General features: G+C 41.9%; 2 protein-coding genes across 4 annotated transcripts; both read right to left on the reverse strand.

The window, feature by feature from the left end:
* Nucleotides 1-140: 140 nt before the first annotated feature.
* LOC110726535 (protein DOWNY MILDEW RESISTANCE 6-like) lies at nt 141-22,017 on the reverse strand. Of its 3 annotated transcripts, XM_021906017.1 has the most exons (6): nt 19,630-19,975; nt 16,262-16,342; nt 1,537-1,749; nt 1,080-1,330; nt 684-1,002; nt 141-580 (listed from the first exon to the last, which is right to left on the reverse strand). In XM_021906017.1, exons 1-6 carry the CDS (start codon nt 19,666-19,668, stop codon nt 317-319), a joined length of 1,167 nt encoding a protein of 388 aa, XP_021761709.1. In that variant the 5' UTR covers nt 19,669-19,975; the 3' UTR covers nt 141-316. The 3 variants fall into 3 exon arrangements, with proteins under 3 accessions (XP_021761709.1, XP_021761711.1, XP_021761710.1); XM_021906019.1 differs by lacking the exons at nt 141-580; nt 684-1,002; nt 1,080-1,330 and adding an exon at nt 21,789-22,017 and having other exon boundaries at nt 1,659-1,749; XM_021906018.1 differs by lacking the exons at nt 141-580; nt 684-1,002; nt 1,080-1,330; nt 1,537-1,749 and adding an exon at nt 21,789-22,017 and having other exon boundaries at nt 15,964-16,342.
* Nucleotides 22,018-22,836: 819 nt separating this feature from the next.
* LOC110726536 (AAA-ATPase At3g28580-like) lies at nt 22,837-26,080 on the reverse strand. The gene is made up of 2 exons (XM_021906020.1): nt 25,079-26,080; nt 22,837-24,010 (listed from the first exon to the last, which is right to left on the reverse strand). Exons 1-2 carry the CDS (start codon nt 25,672-25,674, stop codon nt 23,068-23,070), a joined length of 1,539 nt encoding a protein of 512 aa, XP_021761712.1. The 5' UTR covers nt 25,675-26,080; the 3' UTR covers nt 22,837-23,067.
* Between the last annotated feature and the right edge of the window lie 788 nt (nt 26,081-26,868).

A 26,868-nucleotide genomic window follows, 5' to 3' on the forward strand; every position in this document is an offset into this window, starting at 1 on the left:
CAAGTTATTCTTTGATTTAAGCTATGGAGTATGGTAAATTCATCTGATTTAGCATGGTCTGATTAGATTTTCAAACTTGACCAAATTTTAACCTTATATATACACTATTCTATAAGATAATAATTATCAAATGTTGTTAGATTTTTATTAATATGCATTTTCAAAAAAATATCAAAATTGTCACATAGTATTCAGTACCAAATTAACTATATTTAACGATAAATAAACGCAAAAAGAAAAAAAATAATAATTAAGATCTGTCTAATTTATTTCTTAAATAACCAAATTATCAACTTAAGTAAGTTGAAACATAGCCTTACTCGGTTAACAATGATGATGTTGATGTTATCATATAAGGCTCTAATGCATTCTTAATCTTCCCTGAATAGGCTGCCCTAAACATTTGAACAAATTCGGCATATTTTACACTTTCAGCATTAATCAATGCTTTCGCAGGCTCCACATAGTCCACAATGCAGTCTTTCTTTGGCTCTATAAAGAAGGCAGCAGTCATCCGAGTTTCATCTTTGTTCGTTACTGCTCGATGCTCCACACTATGCAGCTTACCATTACTAACCATCTGAAGCAAAATTGCAAATGAAACATGAGAAATTTGGCAGAAATTTGACAGGAAATTGTTAGTACAGCAGTAAGAAGTTTTGAGGAAACATCAATATATATACCTGTAATTGGTATCCAATGTTAATAACAAATGCATCAGGAATTGCCTCAAAGCCGATCCATTGGCCATCCTTCAACGTTTGAAGCCCCGCGACAGTTCCTTGGAGAAGTATGGTAATGAGTCCTGTATCACAGTGCGGCTTGAGTCCCAAGGTTAAACTAGGATCAGGGCATGGAGGATACCGATGAATGCTCATATGTTGTTCTTGACTCAATTCATTCGCAAAATATCCTACTCCAAGCCCTAGTCCTTCACTTATGAGCTCCAGAATTCTTGTTCCCATCTCTTTAACTTCAGTTACATACTTCCCCACAACCTCCCTGAAATACTATATGTTATACTTGGTACATTTTTTACAAGCATACTCATAAATTTTATGCAATGTTCGGAAAAAAACCTGTATTTGGTTGGCTTTTGAGGCCAAGAATGGATGCATTCTTCCAGAGGAGAGCGCAAGTGTCGTAAACTGTGCCTCCAAGCATGAATGTCTTCGTCATCATACATGACATTGCTTGTGTAATATATGCATTTCTGACTTATATCAGATGAACATAATTTCAATTTTTCCTCTGTAGGAAGATCAAAGGAGTCTTGATAAGCAGTTCTCGCGTCATCAATTACTGTCTGCGGAACTCCATGGTTAATCACCTGTCATACACAAAGCAAATCAACCAGAATGAACATAATAGCAATGAGCTTATTTCATACCATGACATCAGTAAAAGTACTCTATGTAACAACTAATAAGTTACGTGCCAACGTCTGTTAATATGTTAAAGAGGGTAAAGCAAGGACACAGCAGTTCAGTCTTTTAGAGGGGAATGGGTGTGTGCAAGCAGCTGTATATTGTGAACCTGAAAGAATCCGAACTCCTGGCTAGCCTCTATAATCTTTTGAATTGTTTCTTTGCGATCAAGCCCTACCGCCTTTCCAAGATCAATGACCGGAATATTCTTGGAAACGGGAACGTGCTCCCCGGGTCTCATTTCAGTTGAAAATACATAATTTTCAGGCAGCATCTTACCATCAGACCAAGTAGAAACAACTTGTCCATCTTTTGTTATGATCTGCAAAAAAAATTTACCCTTAGTGTAAATTAAAAAAAAAAAAAAAAAAAAAAAAAAAAAGGTTTCTTGAAAATCATAACTACTTGTAGCATCTATTTGAAATTTTGAAGTGTTAGGAAAAACATACTAATGCACAGAATTATAGAAAACTAATACTTCTTGCTCAAAATAAAAATGATAAGTCGCATTTTAATGTTTCAAAAAGGAGACATGATAATATAAAGTTATAACGGCTATCTATACGGGGCATTTGGTATGAGGGATAAGGATAAGAGGATAGGATAAAGATAAGGATATAATAAAGTGTTATCCTTTGTTTGGTATAAGTTAGGGTTAAGAGTTGGATAAGTAACAAAGTTACTAATGTACCCTTACTAAATTTATCCTTCTTTTTTACTTAATAAGGGTAATATGTCCTTTCCATTATTATTCCTATCCCTCCACCCTTATACCAACCCCCTAGGTATAAGTGGGGTTTTTGTCCCCTCCCTCTCTCTCTCTCTCTCTAATCTCTCTCCCTAAAAATTAAGCAAACATAGGAATTCTAATATCCCTTTCTCCACAATATTTATCCCTCTCCTTTTATCCCCTAAAAAAACATGTTAAGGATTAAAAAGTGGAATAATAAATAAAATAAAAACGTTGATCACACTGATTGATGCGTGATTTTGTGATAAATTCCTAAATAATACCCTCAAAAACTATTGATAATATTAGCAAAACATAAGCCGGTAGTATTAGCAACTACCAAGTGCAAATCACATTGAGAAACCTAATCCAACTACTTAATTGTGCCCATGACATCTTAAACATGATATTAAGGACATATTTGGAGTAAGGGGAATGAACGAAATTATGATTTAATGAGAAATATGATGTGAAAATGTGAAATAAATAAATAATGGTACAACCCACACTATGGATGGTTAAATATCATTCAAACGGGGTATATGGGTACCCCCCCCCCCCCCTAACTCTTTCTAGCTAGAGAAATTACCTCTAAAATATAATCCCAAACAAAGGTTGATCTTCTAGTTTTGGGTTATGAGATATATGAGATGCAAAGTATGATATAGGTTTTATGATATATGGAGTAATTATAATGGAAATTTTATGGGAAACTATGCTATATCACACTTTAAATTATATGAGCTTTTTTCTTAATTGTCTATCTTAAGATGAAGCATAAATTTCAACCTTACAAATTTTCCTTATGTATATAGAAATTGGACATAAGAATATAATTCACATAAATCATGCAGTTTTCCGCATTTGAGGTTGATTTCAGGGCTTTATCTTGCTTTCTTTCGTTATGGACACCAATTTCATGCCCAAAAAAACCAAACACCTTATATGGGAGTGTAGAAGCTCATAAACAAGCTAGGCATTGTGGATTCCAGTTTATCATTTGTCCTCTCAAAGCTCTTTTTTTCAAAAGAAATGTTAAATTCATGCTCTTTGCTTTAACATGCTCCTTTGATAAATTGACGTGTGGTTTATAAAAGTAATAGTTGGAGATCATGAAATGAGTTGTTTAATGTAAAGTTAGTCAATTTACTTTACAAAAGATTTTATTTTATTTTATTTTTTTTTTTAAAAAAAAAAAAAAAGAATATGTGAAAACTGAGAACTTATTGGACCATGAGGGGTATGGTAAATATAATTAATAATAGAAATCCCTTGCATTTATGGTAGTTTTAAATTATTTTAAAACGAAAAGTGTGTCACTTGTTCTGAAATTGAGGGGGTGAAAATATTGTACACACATGTTATATGAATTATGTCTTACTCGTTACTCTTTATGAGGAAGCTATTTTGATTTTTCAAATGTGGAAAAAGACCATATACAAAGCATGCACAAAGAGCATGAGTTTTACAAGACACGAAAAGCATGAGCTTTACAAGACTCGAAGAGCATGTGACCTTCAAGTTTAAAATACATTCACTAACCAATATGCCACTTTTAATCAATAATGGTATTTGCTGAGATGTTCAATTTGTTAGTCAAGTAAAGGCACGAGCCCATACCTTTTTATTTAAGGGTGGATCCACAACTTAATTTAGATGGAGTAACTAACTTGATTCGTAAATTCTTAAAAGTCTTGGGTTTAAACGTATACTCCATGTTTGGGTCCAATTTAGTCCAATTAGGCCTGGTCACTGAATGATCCAATTAAAAGCCCAAGGTTAAGGTTCAACTCTCCAAATGTGCTAAAGTCAAAAATCAACATCCTCAAAGCCATGTCAAGGTCAGTCAACGGCCCAATCAGCTTGGCCCAGCCCAACTGACTTCCGGGCCCAATCCGCCTCCTTCATTAGCCAAGGTATAAAAGCCAACAATTTGGTCAATTCTTGGTAAGACAATAAAGCCTCAAGCAACTAAACTCTTGCACAGCTTTCTCTCTCTAATATACTGACTTAAGCATCGGAGGGGCCTTCCTCGGCGTCCCCCCCGAGGCTAGTTTACGTGTATTTGTTGTGCAGGAAACCCTCGGCTCCTGCGTCGTTCGGACCGAGACCAAGTTCCCTCAAGATAAAAGGATCTTCCGAGATTCGATTGTTTTCATCCGAAACAATTTGGCGCCGTCTGTGGGGAACGCTACTAAATTTCGCGTCAGTCATCAAACACTCCGGCAGTCGCCATGACTAAGAGTGGAAAGAGTTCCAAGAAGGCTAAGAAGGGAGGAGGCCAGATTACGGTGAGGGAACGCCAGCCGGTTTATCCCTCCCCGGAGCAAGCCTCTTCCGAATCGGAGGCCCCCATTTCTCCGGAAAGGGAAGCCTCAAGAGGTCCTAGCCTCCAGGAGGAGAACACCTCGCACCACACTCGGCAGCCGGGGCCATCCCCGAGACCGAGTGGCTCAGGTGCGAGGAACTCCCCGCCGCGCCATAGCGTGCAATCCAGGTCACATCCGCGGGAGACTCCTCCCTCCGGACCCTCCACCGAGGAAGTGGCCAGAGCAGTGGCCATCTGCATGGAGTTCCTTAAAGCTCAAGGGGCTCCAATCCAGATGCCTGATGATCACCAGCCGAGAAACCTGAAAAGGAGGATCGGTCAGGATGATGGTGGACAAGTTCCACCACATAGAGAGCTCGGCCAGAGGTGGCGAGGGGACACCCGAAACTCCAGTAAGGAGAGGAGGAGGAACCCTCAACCCTCTGACCACTCCGAAGCTCAGAATTCCATGGGGCCCTCCAAGGACCCGGAATTCGCCCGCCAAAGCGTTCACGAACGCTTGGGTTCGAGGGAGGTGAGTGTGCATAGCCGCCTCACCTTCCCAGAGGATACCGGACCCCACCCAACCTTGTCTCAGCCGGGGACGAAAACCACTTCCACCTCTGAGAGAGGAGGGAGCGAGGTCCCTGAGGCTGGGTACAAGGGGAAGGCGGTCATGGTTCCATCGAACTCGCCCTTCCAGAAGTGGATTCTGGAAGAGCATGTGCCAACGGTCAAAATCCCGGCACATATTACTTACGATGGTACCTCAGATCCTAAGGATCACATTGCCTCTTACGAGGGGCACATGTATCTGAACCCGAGGTCTGAGGCTACCTGGTGTAAATACTTTCCTACGACCCTCAAAGGTGTTGCCCAATCCTGGATCACCAAAGGGCTCAAGGAAGGCTCCATAACCGGTTGGAACGACCTCTCCAACAAGTTCAAGAGCAAATTCTCTACGGCCAACCGCCGAGAGAAGACCACTGCAGAGCTAATGAGTCTGCAGCAGGCGGAGGACGAGAGCCTCCGCGACTATCTGACTCGCTTCAGCAACGAGTCATCCGGAATCACAAGCCTGGATCAAGGCCTGGCCGTGTTCGCGCTACGGAACGGCCTCCAAGCTGGAAAGTTCCTGGACTTCATGGTCATGCATCCCCCGCAGACCCTGGAGGAAGCCTTGGAAGCATCGGATAGGTTCATCCGAGCCGAGGAGTGGAACAGATCCAGGTCTCAGTCTCGTCCGAGAATTGAGAAGCCGAAAGGGCAGCAGCCCGAAGTCTCGGCGCAGAGGAAAGGGAAGGCTAAGGCCTCAGAACCGTCCTCTGCTGCCGAGCCGAAGAAGGAAAGACACTTTCCCTACACGGGAAGGTACGATTCATACACTCCACTCTCCCTTCCCCGTGCTAAGATTTTCAGCACGACGAAGGACGAGGGGAGATTCAAAAAACCTCGTCCGTTGCCTCCCTGGCATCAGACGAGGGGAAAGGACCAGTGGTGCGAGTTCCATGACTCACCCGGACATCGCACCGAGGACTGCGTCCAGCTGAAGGACCAGATTGAGGATCTGGTCCGCAAGGGGTACCTGAGCCAATACCTCGCGGACAGGCGCGAGGAGAAAAAAGCTGAAAAAGATTCTCGGCAGGACCTCAACTTCGCTCGGAAGAAGGATAAGGGACCTCAGGGCAAGGAGTCCCTCGACATCCTAGTTATTTCCGGGGGAATCTCGCGAGGCACAGCCAAACGCCAACTGAGGGGTCTAACCCATCAGATTCATCAGGCTGAGCTTCGGCAGTCCCAGTCACCGGCGCCGAACATCCTGTTCACAGCCGAAGACTGTGAGGGGGTGGTATACCCCCACGATGACCCACTAGTAATCATTCTGGGCATCGCCAACCGCAACGTCTGGCGGACCCTCGTCGACGGCGGTAGCGGGGCGAACATCCTCTTCCGAGGAGCGTTCGACCAGCTGAGGATGGGAGCCGAGCACCTGGCCCCCGCACCCTACCCGGTGTCTGGATTCAACGGCTCTTCCTCGTATCCTGACGGGAAGATTACACTTCCTGTCACCATCGGCGAAGGCCGAGCAGCTAGGAATATCATGGCCGAATTTTTGGTCGTAGATGCTCCATCTGCATACAACGTGATCATGGGGAGACCCCTCATTCACGGCATTCAAGGAGTCGTCTCCACGTATCATCAAATCATGATATACGTTTCAGACGAGGGACGCTCCGAGAAAATAAAGGGCAGTCAAAAAGAAGCCCGCCGATGCAATCACCTCAAGCCATCCACGTCTCGCCGAGGCGACCGTGGCGATGGGGAGGAAAAGCACCGGGACCGAAACGCCAAAAAGCCGAGAGGCTCAGACGTTTCGGCTAATGAAGCCCCAGACAACGAGAAATCTGATGGGGGCCAAAAGGCTGACTCCGCCTCAGAGCCGAACGACTCTGATGGCCAGCCGCGGTCAGGAAAGTCTGCTAATATTGATAGCAGGCCGGAATTCGAGGAATCCAACTCTAAGAGCATGGAGACGGATGACCTGACCGAGTCAATAGAACTGACCGTAGGAGATCCGAACAGATGTGTTAGCATCGGGTCGTCACTGGAGCCAAACACCCGTGCGGCACTCGTCCAACTCCTACGGGCCAGTGGAGACGTGTTCGCCTTCTCAGCCGCAGAAATGCCCGGGATTGATCCGGACTTCGTCTCCCATAGGCTTAATGTCGACCCCTCCAGTCGACCCATTAAGCAGAAAAAGCGGAACTACTCCGCCGAAAAGAACCAGAACATCGCAGCTGAGGTCGATAAGCTCCTAGATGCTGGGTTCATTGAACCCTGTCAGTATCCGGAGTGGCTGGCCAATGTTGTAATGGTTCAGAAGGCAAATGGTAACTGGAGGATGTGCGTTGACTTCACGGACCTGAATAGGGCATGTCCCAAGGACTCCTATCCGCTGCCGAGGATCGACCAACTGGTCGACTCGACAAGCGGGCATGCTCTGCTCAGTTTCATGGACGCATTCTCGGGATACCATCAGATCTTCATGCACCCCGAGGACCGAGCTAAAACAGCGTTCATAACAAGTTCCGGGTTGTACAATTACAGAATGATGCCCTTCGGATTGAAAAATGCGGGGGCAACATATCAGAGGTTGGTTGATCAGGTTTTCGCCGAGCAAAAAGGCCGAAACATGGAGGTTTATGTTGACGACTCAATCGTCAAAAGCATAAAAGAAAAAGATCATGTCACGGACCTAGCCGAAACCTTCGCCACCCTCAGAAAATACAAAATGAAGCTGAATCCGAAGAAATGTGTCTTCGGCGTGAAGTCAGGCAAGTTCCTCGGCTTCATGGTCAGCAAGAGGGGGATTGATGCAAACCCCGCCAAAGTACAAGCTGCTTTAGACCTCCCCGAGCCGAAGACAAAAAGGGATATTCAGCGTCTAGCCGGGAGAATGGCTGCCTTGTCCAGGTTCATCTCACGAGCCTCAGACAAAGGGCTCCCTTTCTTCAAGGCGCTGAAGCTCCAAAATTCAAAAGGCATTGAATGGGGAGACGAACAAAAGTCAGCCTTTCAGCAGCTCCGTGAACACCTGGCTCAACTCCCAACACTGGCAAGGCCAGTCGTAGGAGACATCCTATACTTATACGTGGCGGTCAGTCCAGCCACGGTAAGCGCGGTGCTGCTAAGGGAAGAAGAAAAAGTTCAACAGCCGATCTATTTCGTCAGCCACACCCTGACGGATGCCGAGACGCGCTACCCATTGTTAGAAAAAGTGGCTTATGCAGTGGTGGTGGCTGCTCGGAAGTTGCGACCCTATTTTGATTCTCATCAAATAGCGGTTCTAACTGATCAGCCGTTAGAGAAAGTCCTCGGCAAGGTTGAAAAATCCGGTAGACTAGCAAAGTGGGCTTTCGAGCTCACCGAGTTCAGTATCGGTTATCAGCCGAGAACAGCCATCAAGGCGCAAGCCTTGGCAGACTTCTTGGCCGAGTGCTCCTATCAGGAGACTCTGGATGCAAGGAGGAAAATCTGGACCGTCTTCACGGATGGGTCCTCCACCGTGAACGGTTCGGGGGCAGGGGTCGTCATTACCTCTCCCGAAGGCAAAACCTTCGAGTATGCACTAAAATTTTCATTCAAAGCCTCTAACAACGAGGCCGAATATGAAGCAGCCATTGCTGGCTTAGACCTGTGCATATCGTTGGAAGCCGAGCATGTCTACCTCAAGACAGATTCTCAGCTGGTCGCCAATCAGATCCGGGGGGAGTATGAGGCTAAAGAGCCTTCAATGGCAGCTTACCTCACAAGGATCAAATCGACAATTGCGAAGCTGAGATCTTTCGAAGTAGAGCTGATCCCAAGGGGTCAAAATGCTCAAGCGGACGCACTCTCCAAACTTGCAAGCTCAACTCTGACTGAGTTAAGCCGTTCTGTCTATGTGGAGGTGCGCCGAGAAAAGAGTGTAGCCGAAGCAATATCAATCTGCTGCGCTGCACTCGAGCCGAGCTGGATGGATGACATCCTGGCTTATAAACTCAGGGACGAGCTCCTCGAGGATAGGAATTCGGCCTCCAAGATAAAGCGGATCAGTTCACGATTCCTCGTCTTCGGCGGCCAACTCCTCAGAAAATCCTTCTCCGCTCCATTGTTGAAATGCGTGGGTCCAACGGATGCCGACTATATTCTCCGAGAGATTCACCTCGGCATCTGCGGAAACCACATAGGAGGGAGAACCTTAGCCCACAAAGCTCTCAGGGCAGGGTATTTTTGGCCTACAATGATCTCGGATGCAAAGAACATGGTCAGAAAATGCGAGAAATGCCAAAAATTTGCACCGGTAATCCATCGGCCATGCCTAGATCTCCAGCCAATTCTTAATCCTCTTCCATTTGCACAATGGGGGTTGGATATTCTGGGACCCTTTCCCGAGGCCCCATACAAAAGAAAGTGGCTGATAGTCGGAATCGACTATTTCAGCAAATGGATTGAAGCGGAAGCTGCTTCAAGCATATCTGAGCAAACTGTCAGACAGTTCATCTGGCAGAACATAATAACTCGGTTCGGCATCCCAAAAGTTTTTGTGTTCGACCACGGCAGACAGTTTGACAACCTGCCCTTGCGCCGATACACTGATCAATTCGGGATAAAATTGGCTTACTCCGCGGTTTGCCACCCTCAGAGTAATGGCCAAGCCGAAGCCGCAAATAAACAGATCCTTAACGCTCTCAGAAAAAGAGTAGAGGATCAAAAGTCCAAGTGGGTAGAGGAACTTCCGGGAACCCTCTGGTCACTCCGGACAACCGAGAAGGAGGCAACGGGGCATTCACCTTTTCAGCTGGTGTATGGATCCGAAGCAGTGCTTCCAGTGGAAGTGGGCTCAGAAAGCCTACGAGTGAATCTCTTCTCAGCCGAGGAAAATGAGCAGCTCATGAAAGAGTCCCTCGACTTCCTTGACGAGATTAGAGATCTAGCCCGAGAAAGGATGGCTGCACACAAGCTCAGAATGAGCAAGTCCTACAACCGAAGAGTCTATCAACGACCTCTCAGAGTTGGGGATTTAGTTTTGAGGAATGCTGCAGCTGTTCAAAAAAGTCGCATTCATGGCAAACTCTCAGCATCTTGGGAGGGACCTTATGAAATTTATCAAGAGCTTCAGCCCGGTACCTTCAGACTCAAACAAATGGATGGCACCGAGCTGAAAAACCATTGGAATGCCGATGTGCTCAAAAAATACTATGTGTAAATCCTTCGGATAGTACAATCTATGTAAGTACACTGATTTTGTTTATAAAAAGGCCATCGAGCCAGTATTCATTCAGATTGCGTGTATTCTTTAAGTCTTTATGCTTTCTACGGTTTTTCAAAAATTCAAGGTTTCATTCGGCGCTGTCCGGGGTATTGCATAATGATGCCTTGTACCTCGGCAAGCCGTAAAACCTGCCAAAAAAAGATACAAGCCCGAAGTATTGCATAGTGATGCCTTGTACTTCGGAGAATCTGTTCCTTTGGGCAAAAAGGCCATAGACTTATCCGAAACATAGCCTAAAAAATAGGAACTGATAAAGCCCCGAAGTATTGCATAGTGATGCCTTGTACTTCGGATGAATCAGTTCCGGGTGGTAGTTGCAACTCTGAAGTATTGCATGATGATGCCTCGTACTTCAGATAAACTGCTGCCCCGGCATGGTGTTTCGGATAGTTGTTCCCTTGGATGAATTGAAGAAAGTGTCACAAGAGTACCATCTCTAGAGTGAAAACTCTCAGGTGGGAAATCAGTACTTTAAAAACAGATGTAGAAAATAAAGCAAAGTGTTCAAAGATCCTCGGCTTAGCCGAGAAAAATTATCAGCCATTCCAGAATTCAGAAGACCTCATCTTCAGATTTCTGGGGGGGCAGAGGGAAATAGAGAAATGGCACAACTGATCTAATACCCTTCAGCTCAGCCGAAGTTTGATACTTATGTCAGTTTTTTCACAAGTTGAAAACATCCGAGTACAAACGGCAAAAAGAAGTCTCAGCAGAAATGATTCTCGCTAGCCGAAGTTCTGCACTTAGCAAATATTTGAAAGATCATTCAAAGAAAGCAGTAAAGTGCGAAGACTGGTAAAGCGAAGAAAAAAAAAATACACAAGAAAGCTGAGAAAGTGAACTTCTTTGAAATAAAAATGTTGAATTACAAAAATAGTCGGCAGCCGCCCACAAGCGGAAAGTAACAGCTGCCGAAATACGTACAGGCAAAATAAAAATATAATAAGCTGTTGTACGATAAGGCAAGCTGAAGCAAAAAAAACAAAAGGCGAAAATTCAGAAAGCGGCAAGTCTAAAGTTGAGCGCATGATGAACCGCAAGATTCTGAAGACGACTGCCCGAGTTCCTATGCTTCAGCCTGAGGATCAGACTGATCAGCTTCATTGGGCCCAATGGTGGTCTCAGCTCCAGCAGCAGAAGAAGCAGGCTTTGCACTCTGCCGAGCCTCCCTTTCCCTCTGCTCAGCCTCCAACTCCATCCTCTCAGCTTCTTCCTCGGCTTCCTCAGCCTTAAGGATTTCAGCTTCGATTGGAGTGGCATACTTCATGTGAGGGTCTTCGGGATCTTGGACCCATTCAGCACATTTGGACCAGTCCAGCTTCGGCTCAGCATGAAGGCAGACCCTTCGGCACACTCTGAACCCGTTTCTAAAACCCATTTCATACTCTTCTTGGGTATAGATACGGACTTTGAGTAGAGCCTCAGCATCGGCCAACTTCTTCTTCGTCTCCTCCAAGTCTTCCTCGGATCTCTTCAGCTCATCGACGAGCTTGGAGGAGGAGCCTTTCAGCTCGGTAAACTCTTGCTGAACCTGGGAAGCCTCGGCCTGAACTTGGACCATTTCTTCCTTCTTGGCAGTGAGCTGATCCTCAGCCTCTTGTAGCTTAGCTCTTTGAGCTTCAGCAGCAGCAGCAGCCCTTGAGAGTTGGACATCCCTAGCTTGGAGCATCTCTTCAGCAGCCATTCTGCTGGCTTCAAGAGATTCTAGCTGATGCTGCACTTCAGCCTGTGCAGCAGCTCCTTCTTGGATTCGGCTCTCGATAGCAGCCTTGAACTTGGAGATGTCCACCCCCAGGTGCTCTTGGAGGAATTTTTCCCCTTCCATCAGTGGGGGAAAAACTTCCTTCTCCATAGCGTCGCAGAAGGTCTGGAGGGCTTCAGCAGCCTTTTTCTCGTACTCCTCAGCCTTCTGCTGCTTCTCTTCAGCTGCTGCCTGCTTCAGCTTAGCAAGCTTTAGCTCTTCCTCGGCTACCCTTTGATCGTGCTCGGCAGCGTCCACCCTATCTTGTAGGGAATCTATCAGCTCTACAGTGAGAGTCTGATTGTGCACGAACTGAAAACAGGGGCACAAGTTAAAAAAGTAAAAAATAATAGCTGAAAGGTTGAGTTCAGAAAGAAATCAAGGCAAGGAGAATTACCTGCATCATCAGCAGTTGGTTGGACCTGGCAGGGTCAGGAACTGATCTGCTGGATTCGCCCATCCCAGCAGTGGCCTTCAGCGACCAAATCCTTGCCCTATCTACTTCGGACAGGCCAGCAAAATCGCCGAAGTAGGCTGCAGCACCTTCTCGGTTCTGACCCCATATGAGGTCCCAGATGTGGTCTGGGACTGGAATTCGGGGGGCCGAGAAACCCATTTCTCCAGACTGCAGCGTCTGGAAGGAAGGGAAGGATGACGATGGAGCCTCTTTAGCTTTGGGTGGCTCAACGTCCTCCTCCTTCTCAGAAGAGTCAATTATTGTGACCTCTTCTTCTTCAGGTGTGAGGACGAAGGCCCCAACCTCTCTGGCAATGTCCGCCGTGAAACCCTCAGCACTGGGCATCACGGCGTCTCCATCCTTGTCCTCGGCGGCACTCTCTCGAGCTTCTTCCAGAACCTCTCCCTTAGGTTTGGGAGTTCTCTGATCCACCTCCATCTCGGGGGGTGGCGGAGAGGCCCTTGGGGGTGATTGAGGCGGTGGCCGGGGAACCCTCGGCGATCCATTGCCTTCCTCGGGTTCCCTTATTTCAACGCCGATGGTCATCGGCCTCCGCTGAAAGTCATGCGGGCCGATGATGGCCATTCTTCGGCGCCTCTTCTGAAGCGGCTGCTCGTCCATACCCGAGTCTGAAGACTCTTCTTGTACTTGGTCTTCGGGACGAACAGGGGCTTTCCCTTCCCTGTGTCTGCTGCTCTCTTCAGACTGTAAAGGGCAGGCAGGGGGAAGAATGTGAGTAAAAAAAAAAAAAAAAAGAAAGACAAAGTTAAGTCTAAAGGCTCACCGAGGTCTTCAGCAAAGCCTCGTCTTCTTCAGCTGCCCTAGCCGCAGCTTCTTCAGCAACTCTGGAGGACCCTTCTCCACCTTCACAAGCTTCAATAACCCGTGCAACCTCTTCGGCTGTACGGGCAGCTTCAGCTTCTTCTTCCAGCAGCTGAAACAAGGGATCTCTCTTCTTCCACCAAGGCTTCTGCCTCTGATACAGAGCAACAGCCTCAATTTGGAAGTGGGAAGAGTCTAGGTGAACCTCTCGGCGCCTTGGTTCAGTGATAGGGGGAGCCCGATCAGTTACGACTCGTTCTCGGTTGACGCCAAGGCGAGCGTAATCAATGCCGACGTTGGTCTCGTCCCGTTCTGAAAAAGAAAAGGGGAGAAGTCAATTCAGTTAGTTCGGCACATCACAAGAAAGCAAAATGAAAGAAGAAAAGAGATAATTAAAAGGCCTCGGCCCCAGCCGAAGAAGATTACCATCCCTAAACTTTCGGCTGAGGCCGACAGCTGCCAGCATATTCTCTTGGAAAACATAGTGCGTATCGGGGAGCCAAGTCTCCGGGATATGCTGCATTCGGCCGCTGCCTCCCCGGTTCGGCAGCTTGCCGAAGATGTTCTGCTGATTAAGGTTCGGGTCTGGCCCGCTATCTTCGGGAGGACCTAAACTTCCCATATCAGGATCCGGCTCGGCAAGATACCGGGGAGCGCTGAAAACGTAAGGGTGGCTCGGCTCCGTGGGTGCCCTAACCCAAATCCATTGACCTCTCCAGTCCTTGTCTGAAGAGTCGTTCGGCCACATGGTTAGGAACGGGGGCCGAGACTCAATCCGATACCACCCAGAGCCATGGCATCCGTGCCCACTTTGAATGTTTGGCACTAGCCGATGGAGCCTTTTGAAGCAATGCAGGTTCGGCACGTACCTGAAGAATTTGCAGACCCATAAGTACGTCATTACCCTTCGGATGCTGGTGGGGGTCAGCTGGCACAGGGAAATGTTGTAATGGATCAGCAAGTCTCGGACGAATACGTCCAAAGGGAACCTCAGCCCGTACTGGAGTTGTCTTGTGTACACCCCCACATACCCCGGGGGTGGACGGTGGATTCTATCGGAGGCCGTGGGCATTCGGCACCAATACCCATCGGCTTCAAGGATGCCGTAATGCAACTCAATTTGCTCGGCAAACCGGTACTGATCAGCATTCTCCACCCACCATGAGTAGGGGCGGTTCTTTATCATGGCCGAAGCTACTTCGGCATCCTCCCACTCTGAAAACCCTGGGAGGATATCCCAAAGGACAGCGGGAACTTCATCATCCCGTCCTGAAGCGCTCACCCCCTCAGCCCTCTGAGGAGGAGCCGAAGAAATGGGAGTCGCCCTAACCCCTTCAGCAGGGTCAGACTCTGTCCTTCGTCCATTCCAGGTCCCAATCCTGTCCCTGGGATCGGGGATTAGCCTTGCTCTTCTTGGAGCACGGGCTCCACCTCTAACTCCCCTCACCATTGACGAATTTCGAAGGAAAAAGTCGAAAAAGGGGAAAGAGTGCAAAGTCGAAGAAAAATGAAATAAAATCAAAGGAATTTACCTTGATCTGAAGCAAAAGTCGCCGATTTACGAATTGGTAGTGACAAGTCTCAGCTTCTAAGCTTAATGCTCGGGGAATTTGCGAAGTTTTGATGCGGGCTCTTGAGCGTTCTTGAGAATTCTGGGTTTGTGTTGATGAATGAGTGGGGAGAGAAGACGCGCCTCTATTTATATCTCCAGAAATGGGAATTCAAGGAGTCTGCGTTTCAATTTCTCTCAAGCACCCCACTAAGTAACCGTTAAACACACGACCTTGCAGTTAAATCGCCCACTACCCGTCCAACTTCCGCAATTATCCACATTAACTGTTGTTATCTCATTAATCATGGGTTAATTATGGTTTAAATTCACATTTTTGGATTAACAAATCATTCACTTCCCTCCTTTTCTGATTAAATCAAACCCGACCCGTCATCCTTCCAAATCGGGTCTGGGGGGCAAGTTGTTTGGGTCCAATTTAGTCCAATTGGGCCTGGTCACTGAATGATCCAATTAAAAGCCCAAGGTTAAGGTTCAACTCTCCAAATGTGCTAAAGTCAAAAATCAACATCCTCAAAGCCATGTCAAGGTCAGTCAACGGCCCAATCAGCTTGGCCCAGCCCAACTGACTTCCGGGCCCAATCCGCCTCCTTCATTAGCCAAGGTATAAAAGCCAACAATTTGGTCAATTCTTGGTAAGACAATAAAGCCTCAAGCAACTAAACTCTTGCACAGCTTTCTCTCTCTAATATACTGACTTAAGCATCGGAGGGGCCTTCCTCGGCGTCCCCCCCGAGGCTAGTTTACGTGTATTTGTTGTGCAGGAAACCCTCGGCTCCTGCGTCGTTCGGACCGAGACCAAGTTCCCTCAAGATAAAAGGATCTTCCGAGATTCGATTGTTTTCATCCGAAACACTCCATAATTGAATCATGACACTCTCCACCATTATTTGTGTCAGATCTAGATAAACCACTTATAAGAAGAATTACAGCAATTGAAAATCAAATTTAACACTTCACGTTTTCCCTTCAAATTCATGAAATGACTAAACCATGGTATGGTTCCTTAAAACTATAAATGTTTGTTTAATTTTATGTTACTATTACTTTTTTTTTTGACGAATATGTTACTACTACTTTCTTTCACCTCAAATAAACCAAAAACAATGACCAATTATATTTTGGTAATTTCATGCTCTCTTGTATATTTCTCCTAAAATACAGTCTTTCAAAAGAATACTATGTAATAACGGACCACTATATGTGGGAAAAAAATATCAGACTTATAACAAATCATGCACATAATGTGACAAAATGCAATCGTAAAGTACACTCCTAAAAGTTAGTGCTCTATACAACAAGCATGCATAATAACATCAACATACAAACTAGAATAGACAAAGTAGAAACATGAACCAGAGGTGCAAATCTTGAAGAATAAGACTCAGTACTTCAGTGGTCAGGAATGGCTGCAAATCGATAGCCGGCAGCACCTCTCCACGAGTAATATGCAATCCGAGTCTCATAGAAGCCTGCCATAACAATTTGAAAAAGGATGATATTATAATTTGCTAAAACAGAACCACATAAGAGAAAATTAAAATGAGATAGTCTCAACATTCCTAACCATGAACATACAAATGCCGAGAAAAACAGAATTCATATCTCAAAAGACCAGTGCACATGTTTCTACACTAAAACTATGCAAGAAGAAGAATCTCTTCTGATGCTATAGCGCTGTTAAATTTTAGACAGTAAACACAAAAATCCATCAGCTGTGAGCCAAAAGTTATTTCTAAATAAGGCATTCTTGAGCCATTTCCTAGAACTTGAGTGCCTGCAATAGTTCTCACTCCCTGTTCTTACTCTGTATGTTTTGAAAGAATACATGGGCCAAGCAGGGTTTTGGGCAAGCTCCTTCACTCCCAAATTTTTTCAAAAGTCATGCAGATACTTCAAACCTTTTTTAGATTTATCTTCAGGCTAGCTAATGCTAATACAATCCCTCCTCCCCTCAAGATCAAATGAGGAAAAATAACACCAGAAACAAGACTAGGAAAAAAAAAAATTAAGAAACACGTCAATGGAAACAATTCCTGCTGCAGCCAAGGTGCTAATATATGAGGAATATATGAACTAGACAACCATGGCATAAGCTCAAGGGTCACTCATCAAAATTCTTTATACCGTTAAGCCTATGATATTCAAGGACCTTTCAGAACACTGCTAGTCAACTATAGCACTTGTTACTTGCCTAGATATCAACAAATAGAGATCATACAAGGCAGAAGATCAATCATGTGGTAGCAGAAGACTGAAGGAGTTTCAACAGAATATGTGCTGTTAATGACAATTTATGTTTGAACAAATCAATCAGAATGGTCAAAAGGTATTAATTAGCCAAATATTGCAAGCTTAATGAAGAAGTTTGTTTTAATTAAGGGTGAAATACTCTTTGAGTTCTGGAAGCTGGAGCACATATTTCTGAAAGAAACATATGCTGCCCACAAGGCAAAGCCTATAGATCTTTCTCATCCTTCCTTCTGCAGTGATCTGTCAGCAATGACTCGTTAGCAGAAAGCAAGCGGTGTGAAGCCATAAGCTACTACTGCCTCTATGAAATGTAACAAGCACACTCATTATTTCATTAAAGGGGACTGGAGAATAATTTTCCCAGAATGCCAAAAGTGGCAGTGTTTAACAGATAGGATAACTGCTGCTGGCTACTCATCAGTAGATACATAGCAGAGAAGATAATATTGTGTAATAAAACAAGGCAACTAAATCTGTCCACTAGGAGGGAGCCTATTTTTAAAAGATAACTAATACAGTATATTGAAGAGCTTTTATACACTATATAGAATATAGACTCATTCAAATGATATAAGGCTGATTTAAATGAGTAGGGTTAATTTAAAAGATTGCAGAGCAAGTGCACACTGCAGAGAACATTTGGTTCATTAAACAAGTCAAAAAAATCAAGCAGTACAATCGCCAAAGAAATTATTCAAGGAACAAACTTCAAGAGGAAAGCCACTATCAAAAGTTTCAAGAGCAGCTGCTTAATGTAATAAATGTACTATAATCACTTGGTTTTCTCTGATGATAGATCCAAGTTACACAGTAGCAAGTTAATCAAGATACATCCAAATTTAGTGTTAATAACCATTATCAACTTAATGAAGCTAGCCTAAATTTGCAAGTCAGTTATAACCACAAAATCATCATCCAAATGCTTCCACAAAGCAATCACTCTAAACAGGGTAAGTGGCAATTCAGATCAACGGAGCCATACCCAATATAAACAGAGAAGCAGTTTCCGGTTCAATAGTTTTGCAGGTAAATTACTGACCCAGGATTTATTGTTGCAGCAATCACAGCCACTAGCAGGCAATCTTAAAAGACCTTTCTGAAGGGAAACTTCTGGAAGATACTAACTGGCTAGAAGAGTAAGCAACATCCATCAAATAAAAACATTCAAACTAGAAATCAATAGCATTGGCTACTGTTTTACTAATGCTATAAATTAGGACTTATAGTCTTATAGAATATGTTCTTATGTTTTCTTTAATTCTGGATTTCTTAAAAAAAAATAAGAATCACGTGTGGAGTCCAATAACAGTAGATGAATCAAGCAGAAAAAGCAAACTTAAGTTTTAAGATTGATGAAGAACAAGAGTGATATTATCTAGTCCAAAAGAGTTCTGTGAGCATTATCACTATTATCTACTTATTTCAACCTTGAAGCTTAGTATGATAGTTCCACTATGAAGGTTCTTTAGATAAATCATATCCTTGACTCCTTGAGCAAGAAAGACATCACTCCTCAAAATCAATTTGTTCTTAAGGTGGATAAATTGTAGAAGACGTTAAATAGCTATTGTCTTAGCCTTGATGTGTCAATTCTGCATCTAATTTATCTTTCTTTTTTCTTAGATTTCTCAATGAACATAGTAAGCTCTGGTCCTTTCATCTTTTTGAGTTCAAATCCAAATGAAGGGGGCTTATGTTGTTTTCTTCACTTAGGTAAGCTAGCTTTGCCAGAATTTAAACAAAGACGAGTGAGATTTGTTCTCTTCACTCAGGCTGTCAAATTTCTATCATATCATATCTTCAAATCATAGACTTCCTTGTTTGAAGGAAAACGTCAAACAGAACAACAGAAGCCTGCTAATATAATAGTCAAAGACATCGAATCTAGTGTTTGTCTCAAAACAGTTTTCAACTTTCTTTTTTGCACTTTATGCCCTGAGAACCTTAAAGTTCATGTGCTCCGAACTATTAACACTTTAGCCATTATTATTCTTTTATGGTGTTGATCACTTCCGCTAATAACAGCTTATGCCATTAAGCAGAATTGAGTAGCCTACATTCCCTCTTTCAGCTTCCCACCTCACGTCTTATTTTAAACCAAAAAATGGAAGATTCCAACTGACACTACAACCACAAAAAGGCATACACTCGAGAGGGAAGAGTACAGAAAGATGCTTCCCCAAAAATTAAGAATATACTTGCAAAACTCTTGGTGAATGAATAAAATGATAAGTAAAATCACTTGCACATGTAGCTAAAGGGGCACAGCATTCATTAGTTAATCAATGACTTGATTAATACATTCTCCATTTATTTCTATAATTCTACTCGTGCTTGCTAAAGCCTTTATTCACTGAACCAAAAAAGTGCAAACTGCATAACAGAAAAAAAAAAATGGCTTCCTCCACCATCCCACCCTACTTCCCATGCACCCCAAAAAAAGAAAAGAAAAGAAAAAAGGAGTGAGGAAGAGAGGGAAGATAATTAAATAAGGGAAAGTCTTTACCTGGAAGGAAGGTAAGAATTCCAAGTGCAAGAAGACCATATGCTTGAGACTGCTCCCCTCCCATATGACCAGTGAGGATGAAAAATGACAGAAAGAGAAGAAGTGAACCGAGGCAAAGCAGAAACAATGCGAGAAGAATTGATTTCCATGGAACTTTGTCTAGATATTTCGGCGTGTAATCAAACCGAGGATCATATTGTTTTCCCTTTATATGACCATCGTCACTGTAAATGTCATCTCCATCCTCATCAGTGGCAAGTGGAGAGTATTTTACATTACGCTTTGATGCCATTAAAGCAGCACCAGGTATGCAGGATGGGAATTGCAGGTAATCTTCCAAGCCCTCCTGATGAATTGAGTAGAATGCAAGCCTTATCAGTAAATTTAAAAACCAGATGAATTTTCCAATTACCTAATTGCCTACCACCACATTCTCCCCATCCCCCAAAAACCACCCAAAAAAAAAAAAAAAAGTTGCTTGCTTTACAAAGAGAGCTTTGTAATAGTTAAATACCTTGGAGTCTTGCACCCTCCGTCAATTATTCTAATGGGAACATCACCAAAGATCCGAACATAATTTTTTTTTTTTACAAAAGTTGAAATTTTTTATCTTGACATTCCAAAATAGTATACGTATTTACCGATAGAGGGTTAATCCTAACAGCTAATCAAAGAAAAGAGTTCACAAACCACCAAACAAATGATATTTCAAACCAAATAAGATTTACTTTAAACAACACTTTCAAAGTTCCAAATGAGACCCTAAACCCTAAAACCCTAAACCCTTTCATATTTTCATAAAACAAAGATACCCTCTCTCTGAAACAAGACCCTATTTGGGTGTATTACATAAATCTGCTTCCCTTAATATTTCACATCTTTCATTGCTAAATGCCTAAAAGTCCAAAACCCATATTTAAAGCATAAGCTGACACTGGCCAGTATTTACTAATTGAAAAAAAAGACAAATGACTTATTTCGACTTCTATTCAGATCAAGAAAATCAGACCTCATTCCATCACGAAGTCTAAAGAAGCTTTTACCACTTTACAATAGCAAAATTAATGTACTTGTTTCTTCATCAATCTTAATTGGCATATCCAATTTCTTCCAGTTTGTTGACACTCTAATCAACATTTAGGTCATAATTGTCTAACACACTACTAACTTTTCGTCATCTCTTTGAAAATATGAAAGATATCCAAAGAACTGAAAAAAGTAGCAAACCATCATTTAAAACACATCCAATGTTCTGATTGCTTGATGATTCTCTCATCCCGTCTCTAACTTTTATTGATATACTTGCCTCACCCAGTAATAACAGTCACATCCAATTGAGGGTGTTGAGAAAATATAGTCTCGATTTCTAGAATCCCAACAGATTGCTAAACAACTTATACCCTTTGATAAAATTAAATCCTACATAATGGTGGAATGGGATGGAGGGAGAAAAAAATACCTTGAATCTTCTCTTGTTACCAAATCACGGCAGCTTAAATATTTTAATTTATCATCCATATTTCCTCCAAAAGAATTCAATTTATAGTTTGGATTCTCATATATAAATATACACCCAATAACATCAATACTCACACACCTTGACTCCTGTAGAAGCGACTAACACGGATGTCACGAATCCTTCTTAACATTCAGGTAATTCAGTAAGTGAGCTTTTCACTCCGGCTCGCAATGGTATCATTTAAGGTCAATGATTTTGTCTTAACGCCAAAGATAACTACATATTTAGCACCAAGAAATATGCAACTTAAAACCTAATTCTGCTCGAAATTGTAATAATGTAATCAACTCTTAATCTCTCATGCTACCAATTGGCAATTGCTACTGTACCATTAGGGTTTAGGAATATACAGAAAAACTTGACAATTTACACTTAGAAATGGGGTTTGAACAATCAAACAATCTGTTGAGAAGACTAATTATACAGTAATCAAAATATTGATGATGAACAATAACAAAACCAATCAAAATGAACAGAAGAACAAACAGCATTTTATCTATATTTACATCGACTACATGAACAAAGCTCTGAAATTAAGGAAGTAAAACACTAAAAATGTTGAGAAACTAAGAATAAACATCATTAAAATCAGCAAAGTAGAGAAATTTATGGAAAAATTTATGAGAAATTCGAATATTACCTTACACCAGACGAAAAGATGTGAATCAAGAAGGTGATTTCCCCTCTCTCTGTTTTCTGCCCGCCAATACTGAAAATTCTTGTTCTGTAGATTCCAAACTTGTACCCAAAATGCCCAGCGGCAATATTGAATTTTCTGTTTTTGTCCAATTTGGATTTGGATTTGGATTAACCCTTTTTGTCGAATTCGTCTCTCAAAAGGCCACAAATGCATATGGATGGGTCTCGGGGGCTGATGGGCTGGTTCAAACCTAACCCCCACCCCCGATGTGACCCAACCTATTTATGGGATTTTGGTCAAACTTTAACATTGACTTGTAGCATGAGTAATGAGTATAGTCGAGCTTGGTTCAATTTTCCTTGTGAATGGATCATAATTGTGTAACACGTGCCACTATTCATGTACTCATGATGTATGACTATCTGTAATGTGTATGAGAGCATTGGTAGGATACGACACACGTGATCGAAAAATTGTTCAAAGTCTGTTTCTTAATGTATATCACAGGGTATTTGATTTAGATTGAAAACAAAGAGCTCCACCTCCTAGTCTGATTTGTGAGCCGGTTTCAATACTTCCAATCTGGCTTGAATGAGTTTACAACCCAGTTACCCAACCCAATGGCCACCATTATCCACAAGGCTACGCCCACAAGTTTACAACATGCCAACCATCAAGAGTGACAACATTACACAAAGTATTACAGTTTCACTACATTACACAAAGTAATACAATTTCACCTAACCTTGTTGTTTTCACCAAAGGATCAACTCAATACTACATACTTACTTTGTCTCTATTTAACCTATTTTTTTGCCTTATGCTATAAATTGGGTCGGGCTTCAAAATTTTTGACCATATATTCTCATCAATCAATAAGAGATAATATAGTCATGTGGAGTCTTGTTGGATTCTTCTTATTGTATATTTTATTAATTTTATTTTTATAATTTTTAAGCGTATAAAAATAAAGTTATATAAGTTTCGAGACGCGTCCTGGAGACCGCGTAAAGTCTATTGGGGCAAAAAAAAATAGGAAAAGAGGGAGTACAAGTCAATTCTTAGCATAACTAGTTTACACAACATCACCTTAGCTTGAAATTAAAAAAAAAAATAAAAAAAAATGGCATTAAACTGTCTAAAACCAATAACACTACTAGCTAGAAAATCAATCTTCCCTGCCCAATGTAATCAATCATTCAAACCAAATAACATGATAACAATTAATCCCCTCTTTTTTTTTTTTTTTTTTTTTGAGGATTAATCCTACTATTTCTTACTAATAGTCCTCTGTATCATCCTCCTCCTCTGTATCCTCCTCCTCTGCTTTCTCCTGCTCCTCTGTATCCTCCTCCTTCTTGGCAGTCTCTTCCTTAGCTTCCTCAAGCACCCTGATCAACTTCTGAAGACACTTATCAGCAGTATCTTCACAAGACTTGGGCATCAGAATCTCCGCGACATCAGCCGGTGTTATCTTAACTTGACTCAACAACTTGTTAATCACATCAAACAACCCTTGATAATCCTCATTATCATTTTCTTCAACAAGCAAATAATTCTTAGCAAGAACCTTAAACCCTTGAAAACTACAATGCGACATCTGAATATGTTTATCCATCCTTCCTCTTCGAATCAATGCAGGATCAAGTTCCTCCACAAGATTTGTAGTAAACACAATAATCCTCTCTTTCCCACAACTTGACCATATCCCATCAATGGAATTCAGCAGCCCTGACAATGTAACATTACTCGAACCTCTCTCAGCCGCTTTCGCCGCTTTATCAGCTCCCTTCTTACCATCTCCCTCACTTCCCAACTCATTATATTCTGATATCTCCTTGCTCTTCTTCCTTTGGCCAGTTAACTGAAGCGAGCAGTCGATATCTTCGATCACAATTATCGACTTGCTCGTGGTTTCGATCAGTAGACGTCTCAACTCTGTGTTGTCCTTCACTGCTGTGAGCTCCAAATCGAAGATGTCGTACTGGAGATAATTCGCCATTGCAGCAATCATAGTTGACTTCCCTGTTCCTGGAGGACCATATAATAAGTACCCTCTTTTCCATGCCTTGCCAATTCTTTTGTAGAAGTCTTTGCTATTACTGAATTTCCTAAGATCATCCATTATTTCTTTTTTCTTGTCTGACTCCATTGCTAGTGTGTCAAATGTTGCAGGGTGCTCTAATGGTATACCACTCCACATGCTGCCATATGTAGAGTACCTATCCAAAAAAAAAACATTCACAAAATTACCTTAGACAAATATGACAAGAACCAATATTTAATTTGATTAAAATAAGTATGATTTCATAGTGCCATTTTCACTTGCCAATTTTTTTCCCTGCATGTTCTAATTTTTTTTATTTATTATTGTGTGAAATAAGGTTTGAAGTGTAAAACATCATACCTCTCTATTTTGTAATTGAATGAAAACCACAAACACATGCATCGAGACGGTAGTATCTAAATGACTAACTTCGTATTTAAATTCATGTATATATCACAAACATTAGTCGATGTAGTGTATGTAAATTATGCAAAAGTTAAATTGAGAAAAGTGACAGAGATTTATATACTAGAATTTACTTGGGTACAATGTATACCAAAGTTACTTTTTATTCATTTTGATAAATATTGTTCATTTAATTATTAATTGAGCAAGAAACACTTTTGGGTTATTTTGCTCCTTAATGTAAACAATAATTTTCATAAAACTGTAATTAGTGATACCTATAGATGTTTTGTTAAATATTATCAAACTGATTAATAATAACTTTCACAATAACCGTGCATGACACGGGATCTAAACTAGTTACAATAATATTTCCGACTCATGTTTTCCTAAAAAAAAATTATAGGCTGTTTAATTTATTTATTTTTTTCTATATTTGTCACGCAATTTACTGTTGCATAGAATATGACCTCAAATTTGTTAGAATTAGTAAATTTGACTATAAGTGGATGAACTGATTAACAACTTTAACCCGAACCAAAATTGACTCAACTTGATCCCAAAATTAATACGACTACATTATACTCGTACTTCATAGCCTGCCACATCTACTTACAACGCAAAAAAATTAAAAATAAATAAATAAATAAAGGAGAAAGATCATTTGATTCACCTTGAAATATAAATCATCCTTAAACCATGATAATATTAATAATTCACAAGTATTAATATATATATTTTTCTTAAAAAAAAAGGGTAAAGGTGATTAGTAAAAGAATTAAAATATTAACATGAATTTTGAAAAGGAAAAAAAAAAAAAAAAAAAAAAAAGTCATACCTTCCAACATTAGTGTAAAGCCTCCTCTGCCTATTATTGATTTTGATTGCCTTCCCTTGTTTCACCACATATTTTAAGTATTCTTCAGTAATTAAGTCCCTATTTTTTTGGTGAAATGTGATTTTATAAAACATAAGTTCTGGGCCAGGCTTATCACTGCTTGAAGTAGCGGTTTTACCACAAATCCACCAAACTTTAACACCACGAAACTCATCCTCGACACGTTCGTGCTTGTCCATGCTAAGGACCACACTCTTTCCGTCTCGGCCTATCTCCCCCAAGAACCGCTTAGCGGACTTGGAGGAGATAGACGATAGGTATGATTGGACCGCGGTGTAGGCCTCACTACGTTTAAGATGATCCCCGGAGTGCTCGGGGATCGTTACCTCGATGTAGGGATGGAATTGGGAATAAAAATGCGTGAGACGCTTTTCGATAAAGCTACGGAGCTCGTAAGGGATGAATTGGCTTAACATTGCCCATACAAACATGAAACTTGCTAGTGAAGATGCTAGTTTTGCCCATATTCCTAGCATGTTGGTGTTGTTTATTGGTAGAAAATGTGGTGGTATGAGTTTTGGGTGTAGTGGTTTCATGATATGTGGTAATAATATTCAAGGATAATATGACAAAATGATTGTTTTATAGAAAAGAAATGAGAATATACGTACCTTATTTTTATTAAGAAAAGTTAAGGCCTAGACAAATCAGGTAAAATTATTCAGAACTACAAATTTGATTTGATCATTTACTACTTTACTAGGCGTGAGTCTAGCTGCCAAAGTGCCAAGTAGCAATATAGTACTTTTTTTTTTTTTTTTTTTGAAGAGAAGTAGCAATATAGTACTTCACTACTACTTCAGTACATAATACTTGTTTTTGACCAATTTTTCTACAAAAAATTCTGAAATATTCAGGAAATAATATCACAAGTTGTGTACAACAAGTAAAAAGATTTTATTATTTGCTTGGAAAATAGATACATAGCCAAAACTAAGGAGTGCACATGCCAATGATGCCATTTTTGTACAAAATTGATCATATGATTTGTAAATATTGAGAATAGATGGAGACACCAGCACAAAAGTAGCATTGCGCATTTATGGTATCGCTTCAAGAATTGGTAAAAGTACTAAAATAACTTTCCCTGACCATAATTTTTCTTAGATCTTATGTGGTATAGACTCTGTAGAGTATGTAAGATGAGCATCGAAAGTAGGGCCGGCAATCCCTGACCCGATCCGATAACCCGACCCGAATTTATTGAGAAAAACTCGAACCCGAATAACCCGAATTCGACCCGATTTGACCTATATTTCATATTTCGTAATAATATTTAGTTTCACTATTCTTGATAGTTTCTAAGCACAACCTGAAATCGACCCGAAATCTGACCCGAATTGCCACTCCTAATCAAAAGGAATACATTCTTGCCTTTATAACTTGAGTAGTTAATGACTCAATTAACAATCGTTAGCAATAAAGTATATGTTGGTACCGTGGTAATACCATTATCGTCTAGAGAAATTTTTATATACACCCGGTCATCGAGATACATGATGATTAGGGGATTTTTATCCACCAATCACCGTCTGACAAGTGGACCAACCAGGTTCCGCCACGTGTCCTTCACGAAGGCCAACAGGAGCTTGCCACGTGTCAATCACAGATACGTCCTCTACGGACCACTTTAGACACGCCACGTGTCCACCTATGCCAAATGGGACAACCGGCCATCAAGGCCCAATTCAGTCTAGAGGCCCGATCAGCCCTAGGTTTACCTTAAACCT

The sequence above is a fragment of the Chenopodium quinoa genome, unplaced genomic scaffold, assembly GCF_001683475.1.
Source record: "Chenopodium quinoa cultivar QQ74 unplaced genomic scaffold, ASM168347v1, whole genome shotgun sequence".
In the NCBI taxonomy this organism is placed as follows: domain Eukaryota; kingdom Viridiplantae; phylum Streptophyta; class Magnoliopsida; order Caryophyllales; family Amaranthaceae; genus Chenopodium; species Chenopodium quinoa.

Coding starts and splice junctions, on each gene's coding strand:
- LOC110726536 (XM_021906020.1), bottom strand. CDS start 25,674: ATGAAACCACTACACCCAAAACTCATACCACCACATTTTCTACCAATA. Junction 24,011..25,078: donor CTTTACACTAATGTTGGAAG/GTATGACTTTTT, acceptor TTTTTTGGATAG/GTACTCTACATATGGCAGCA.
- LOC110726535 (XM_021906017.1), bottom strand. CDS start 19,668: ATGGTCTTCTTGCACTTGGAATTCTTACCTTCCTTCCAG. Junction 16,343..19,629: donor AATTCTTACCTTCCTTCCAG/GTAAAGACTTTC, acceptor TTGTTATGGCAG/GCTTCTATGAGACTCGGATT. Junction 1,003..1,079: donor CAAAAGCCAACCAAATACAG/GTTTTTTTCCGA, acceptor ATAGTATTTCAG/GGAGGTTGTGGGGAAGTATG.